The following is a 7,114-nucleotide window of genomic DNA, read 5'->3' as shown; positions in this document are numbered from 1 at the left end:
CATTGTTGTTTGGCAGACCCGGGCTGGATTCAAATTCGCCACCTTAGGTGTATGTGGCTGGCGCCTTAGCCACTTGAGCCACAGGCGCCAAGCCGAAGTACAAGATTTTAATTAACTTCTTCGATTTTATATCTCGTCTCTCTTTTCCTTTGTTAGAAATCTTGGTCCCTAATGGTAAAAGCATTGTTTTATCCTATAGTATACTGTTCTCAAAGTTAACAACACCAATATTATTATAAATGTCAGATTTGTGTATCAAAACACAGGAACGTTATAGTAAAAATGTGGTATAAAAGATAGACAAACCTTTATACCTATGTGGGATACTAATCAAGAAAGCAGCTTACAGGACTGGAAGTTGCTGTGGGTGAGTCAGCGGGAAATGACTATGAAGGCCTAGGACATTACTATACATTACTAAAGACCTTATAAACTCTGTACACTGAGCCTATACTAAATTTATTAAAACATTTTCCTTTAATAATAAGTTAATCTTAGTTTACTGTAACTATTTTACCTTATAAACATTTAATTTTTTTAACCTTTTGACTCCTTCATAATATTTAGCTTAAAATACATATTGTATAGTTATATAAAAATATTTTTCTCTATTTAAGAATTTTTTTCATTTCATTTTTTTACTTTTTAAATGTTTTTGTTAAAAAGTAATACATAAACATATTAGCCTCTAATAATAATGCCTTGGTCCCGGACAGCTCCTGAAGGAACAGCCTGAGGCTGTTTTGTAGTTAACTTTTTTACCATAAGTAGAAAAAATACACTCTAAAATAACGATGAAAGGTAAATATATAAACCAGTTAACACAGTCACTTATTGTCATAAACTGGTATTATGTAATGTGTACAACTCTTTTTATTATACTTTTATGTGACTAGCAGGGCAGTAAGTTTGTTTACACCAGCGTCATCACATGAGTAATGTACTGCACTATGACATTATGATGGCTACAATGCCACTAGGTGATAGGAATTTTTCAGCTCTACTCTAATCTCATGGGACCACCACTGTGTGTGTGTGTATATATATGTGGTCTGTCAATGAAATGTCACCTAGTGCATGACTGGATGTACGTATGGGGGGGTATACAAAGGGATTCTGATTTTGACATTGAAGTTGTGCCCAACAAATGGTAAACTTATTATAAAACATATGGGTATCAAAATGATGAAGTCTATGGTTTCTTCTTACACTATTAGAAGAATTTTTTAAATTTCCAAAACAATGTCCATATTTTTCATCTCTTATTTGTTTAAATAAATGACTAGCTTCTACACTAGCTTTCCCTTCAAATTAGATAGCAAGACACCTGGAAGGAGACCCAAAGTGCTGCTGTTTATAATTTGGTAGAAAATTGGCTGAGATTCTTCTTTGTGATTATCTGCATTTTCTATAATTCATATCACTAAATTTATAATAAAAAACAAAAGCTGGGTTTGAGCCTGCCACCCTCAATAATGGGGCTGGTGCCCTACCCACTGAGCCATAGGCAGTGCCCCTAAAGAAAGATATTCTTAAGCATAACTCCAAAAATAGCTTTTTAAAAATTAGTTTGACAATGTTAATCTTAGATGAAAATCTCTGATTTTTTTTTTAGTAGACAGGTTAAGAATTTAAATGTAAATCCCAGCTATTTGCCTAAATCATTACTGTTCACTGCTCCTGAAATAGTAGTGGCCAAAAAACTCTTTCAAATTTTTATCAGACAAATATAAATAACTAATTGCAATCTTCTTTGGAGAGATATCTGAGTCTGATTTTAGGACGCACAAGTTCCCACGAATTAAAGAGAAAAAAAGTGCTTAATATTGTTTTGAACTACAAGGTCATTTGTATTCTCAGAACCAAGCCACATATTGGACAAGTGCTTTCACTTATCTCAGTCTCAATTTCCTTAAAAAATGAAAAGAAAGTGATTGTCTGATATTAAAAAAAAAGGGTCAAAATTCCAAGTGTTGATAAGGATGTAAGGAAATCAGAACTTTCACACACTGCTTAAAAAGTGTAAGTCAGAATGTCTGCTTTGGAAAATCATTCAGGATTAAACTAAAGTTGCTAAAATTGAATAATACGAATATCCCATAACTCAGCAATTCAATTCATATCTATAGATCTTTTTCACTTAAAAGGCAGGGACAGAAATGTTCAGAACAGCATCATTTGTTGCTATAGTCACACAATGGACTACGACATAACAATGAAAATGAATACACTAGAACCACACAATAAGCATTATGTTGAGCAAAAGAATCAAGACAAAAAAGTACATACACAGTGATTCCACTTATATAAAGTTTAACAGTTGTATACCCACGGCTGGGGGCGGAAGGTCAGGAACTGACCCCACCAGTGATTTGTATTGCAGGTTTGGTTGTCAGGTTTAATCAGATGTGCAAAAACCTGCTTTGGGGAGTCAGTTCCTGATGCAACCCCCCACCACACACACACACATGTATGTGAAACAAGCAAAACTAATCTATGCTATTAAAGATCAAGATAGTGGTTACCTGGTTAATGACTAGAATAAGCATGAAAGATGCTTCTGGCTATTAAGTGTCTATTCAATCACTTAATGATGAATCAGTGAAATTCATCAAGTTGTATGCTATTCATCTGTATATTTTTATATAATATATGTATTTCAATAAAAAGTTAAAAAAGAAAGATAAGAGTAGTTGGATCTCTAAGACTCTACTTCTAAATATTTTGGCTTAGAAGGCGCCTGTGGCTCATTGAGTAGGGGGCTGGCCCCATATACTGAAGGTGGCAGGCTCAAACCCGGCCCTGGCCAAACTGCAACAAAAAATAGCTAAGCACTGTGGCGGGCACCTGTAGTCCCAGCTACTTGGGAGGCTGAGGCAAGAGAATTACCTAAGCTCAGGAGCTGGAGGTTGCTGTGAGTTGTGATGTGATGGCTCTCTCCTAAGGGCTACAAAGTGAGAATCTGTCATCCCCCCCCACCCAAAAAGAAAGAAAATAAGTATTTTGGCTTTATGAAGCTCATTCCAATTATGATCAATAACCCAAGTTACTTTTTTTTTCTTTTTGGGAGACAGAGTCTGTCTTGGCCTCGGTAGAGTACTATGGCGTCACAGCTCACAGAAACCTCAAATTCTTGGGCTTAAGTGGTTCTCTTTCTTGCCTCAGCCTCCCAAGCAGCTGGGACTACAGACACCTGCCACAACATCTGGCTATTCCATATCTTGGTGATTATAAACTGAGCTGCAATAAACATTCTAGTGCAAATGTCCCCATGGCAAAATAATTCTTTTTTCTTCTGATTAGATGCCTAGTAATGGGATTATGGGATCAAACAGAAGGTCTACTTTTAATTCTTTGATAATTATCCAAACTTATTTCCAAAGAGGATTTATTAGTTTGCAGTCTCACCAATAGTTTAAAAGTGTTCCCTTTTTCTGTACCTTCATCACCAGCACCTGCACCTTTGGGACTTTGTGATGTGGGCTATTCTCACTGATGTTAGGTGATATCTCAGCAAGGTTTAATTTGCATTTCTCAGATGATTAGGGATGATGAGCATTTTTTCAAGTGTTTGTTAGCTATTCAGCTGTCTTCTTTGGAGAAGGCTTAGTTCATGTCTCTTGCCCAGTGACAGATGGGATAATTTGTGCTTTTTTGTTAAACTGAATTCTTTGTAGATTCTGGTTATCAAAGCTTTTCAGATTATTAACTTGCAAATATCTTTTCCCATTCTAAAGGTTGTCTATTTGCTTTAATTGTTGTGTCCTTAGCAGTGCAGAAGCTTTTTGGCTATTTATATATTTTGTTATGTTATGATTGCCAATGGAGTCTTCATAAAATCTTTCCATAGGCTGATATCATCAAGAGTTTTCTCCATACTTTTTTCTAGGGTTTTTATTATTTCATCTCTTGGACTTAAATCTTTTATCTATTGTTGAGTCAATCTTTCTAAGTGGTGAGAGGTGTGGGTCCACAGTTTCAGTCTTTTACATGTGGTTATCTAGTTCTCCCAGCAACATTTGTTGAATAGAGATTCTTTTCCCCAGTGTATGCTTCCATATGGTTTAGTAAAGACCAGATGGCGATAAAAGGCTGGTTCATCTCTAAGTTTGCTATGCTATTCCATATGTCTATGTCTATTTTTTTAATTTTGGGGGGGTTTGTGCAGTTTTTGGCCGGGGCTGGGTTTGAACCCACCACCTTCGGCATATGGGGCCAGAGCCCTATTCCTTTGAGCCACAGGTGCCATCTTATGTCTCTATTTTTATGCCAATACCATGCTATTTTGATCACTATGGACTTGTAATATAACCTGAAGTCTGATACAGTGATGTCTCCAGTTTGTTTTTATTACCAAGAACTGCCTTGGTTATATGGGTTTTTTTTCTGGTTCCATACAAAACAAAACACTGCTTTTTTATTTCTTCAAAGTATGATCGATGTTGGTATTTTAATGGAGATTGCACTATTATTTTCCTATCTCTAATTTTTACTCTTACTTCACCATAAGGTGAAATTTCTATAAAGTTAGTCTATAGATTAGTTTATTATAAGTAAAAATGCTTAGCCATTTTAATTACTTCCCTATATTTTATTTTCCTCTCAATAAATATTGCATAAATATGAAATATTTACTATCTTGTATTTCATAGTATGGTAAACATATCAATTTTTAAACTGATGATATTCATAAGGTAGTCCAGAAAAAGTCACACAGCCATGGGTCCTAGAGGCAGTCAGTGAACATGTAAACTGAAGAGGATTTATGTGTGTAAACCACTCACCAAGGTCAGTCATGTGTCCTACAAAGTTCTTGAAGAGTGAGACCAAAATAAATCTAAAATTCCAAATCACATTTTACCAGGTCATTTTCTGAAAAGAATATCAGCTTAGTTGTAATAGAATTTCAAAAATTTAATATAATAAAAAAATTAACACAATCATTTTAATTTCCTGATTATAAAATTAACTCTGAAAAATAAAGGTACACTGAAGAAAATAAAGATCTTATCTAATATCTTGATCTACATTTAACCTCTTTAAAAATGCTTTGTATTTGACATTTGTATTTCATTTTATCTTTTTCTACACATACATACACAAAAAATGCTTGTATCAAACTGTAAGTACGTTTAATCTAGGCTCATCTGTATTGTGTATTTGGTATCTATGATCCATTTGAATCACCAGGGATTTGTCAGAACTGAGAAGTTTTACAACTTTACTAACGTCTTTACATGACTGAATACATACTTGAGGATACTGCTGGAATCCAGAATAAACAGGGTTACTGGGCTGCACTCCAGAATTAAGTGGTGCTGTAGCATTCTGATAACCAGGCTGAAGAGTTGGGTAGCCATAGCCAAAAGGCTTAGCCATTTTTGAAGGCTGAGGAGCAGCAGGGGCTGAAGCTGGGGCTGAAGCTGGAGCAGGATCAGATTCAGGGGCAGGATCAGGAGCAGGACTGCTTGCTGAAGAAGAAAGCATATCTAACAGGGGAAAACACAGCATTAAAGACCTGAATCGTGGGTGAGCCATAATCTTTGGCATTTCACTTTTTATTTTTTTAAACTTTTTATTAAATGAGAAATTCTGAGCACACACAAAGTAGTGGGAATTCAATAATAAACCTTCAATAATTAGCAACTATCTGCTAATTTTGTTTTACATGTTGCTCTACCCATCTTTTTTATAGGAGTATTTATAAGAACACCACATATTTCATATTATTTTACCAACAAATACTTCAACTGGTAGATGAGAACCATATTTATATACACACACAACAGCCAATAAAGGTTTTTTAAAAATATTCTCAGCAGGAATGGGTCTAAGAAGCAAAAAACAAAGCAAAGCAAAAAAAAGGTGTCAACCATTCTTTTTCCTAACTTGCCATTTACCTGACCCTGCCATGTCTATAAAAAGTCCATGGAAGGCATGATTCCACAATTCCCTAGAAGTCTGCATTATTTACTAAGCAAAGCCGTAAGTATAAAAGGTGGTGTCTAGAATAAAGTTTGGCTCCTAGAACAGTGTCTGGTATGTAACAGATGCCAAATAAAATTTATTTAATAAACTAATGTTCCTTTATTATTTAAATTTAAAACAAAACATAAAATATGATTTAAGTTTTGAAATAACTATAGAAAATTTAAACATCATCTACCAAAGACCAACAACAAAAACAAACTCTGAAGTTACATTACTATACACAAACATTATTAACAATTTGGTGTGGTATTAGTCTGATTTTAAACCCAACTCTATAAAATATATTCATTATATTCACCAGCAATCAGACTCTACAAAAATATGTTCTTATAAGCATCTGACTTGATAAAAGTTATTTTTAGACAGTGCCTTAAAGAATCACATCTTTCTCTTTCGACTGACTCTACTGGTTCTAATTTTGAACATAGGTTCCCAGACATTCTGCTATCATTTTGCACTAGTTAGACAAGGGTCAGCATACTGACTTTCTAAGTCAGTTTCTAAGATAACCTCTCAGATTTCTTAAAAAGGTAACAGCTTCAATGCAGTGCCATAATCCTAAGATCTGCTGCCCTCCTCATGGTGATGGGAATGTAGGTAAAGTTCTCTTAGCAAAACAAGTCATCAGCATGAGAAATAAAAAATTGGAGTCATAAACATGGACGCCTAAATCTTCCCCTGTTCTTGAGAGAAAGAACAGTATTTCACACATTTCCATAGTCCTAAAATCTGTCCTAGTATCTAACATACAGTATTCATTTAATATCACTGCTAGAGATGTCTGCATATTTCCTTAATTAGGGTGTAGAATAAATAGCTGGAAAACCTGCTCAAAGTCACTGATCTACTATCAAAGTACAGTTTATTATAAGATTAAAATTTGTTAACTGAATGAATATAGACAAATAAACCAAAGTATGACTCAAAGGGCCATGATCTTTTAACTACAACCACAATGGACTTTTCACTTCAGGTTAATTTGGAGTTCATAAGGTATTATATACTTGTAGTGTTCATTCTTTTTTTTCAGACAGAGCCTCAAGCTGTCCCCCTGGGTAGAGTGCCGTGGCATAGCTCACAGCAACCTCCAACTCCTGGGCTCAAGCGAGTCTCTTGCCTCTGC

At 35.0% G+C, this 7,114-nt stretch overlaps 1 protein-coding gene across 3 annotated transcripts in view; it reads right to left on the bottom strand.

The window, feature by feature from the left end:
* Positions 1-7,114, bottom strand: part of SEC24B (SEC24 homolog B, COPII coat complex component) — an 80,521-nt gene that overhangs the window by 37,224 nt on the left and 36,183 nt on the right. For all 3 annotated transcript variants that reach the window (XM_023518189.1, XM_023518190.1, XM_023518191.1), the window contains one exon: positions 5,254-5,489. In XM_023518189.1, the coding sequence (XP_023373957.1) occupies positions 5,254-5,489 (236 nt within the window). The remainder of the gene's footprint in view (positions 1-5,253; positions 5,490-7,114) is intronic.

This window comes from Otolemur garnettii, unplaced genomic scaffold, assembly GCF_000181295.1.
Source record: "Otolemur garnettii isolate 467f Iridium unplaced genomic scaffold, OtoGar3 scaffold00129, whole genome shotgun sequence".
Classification (NCBI taxonomy): Eukaryota; Metazoa; Chordata; class Mammalia; order Primates; family Galagidae; genus Otolemur; species Otolemur garnettii.
Note: the sequence above shows the minus strand (reverse complement) of the source record. Positions and strands in the feature narration are given on the sequence as shown.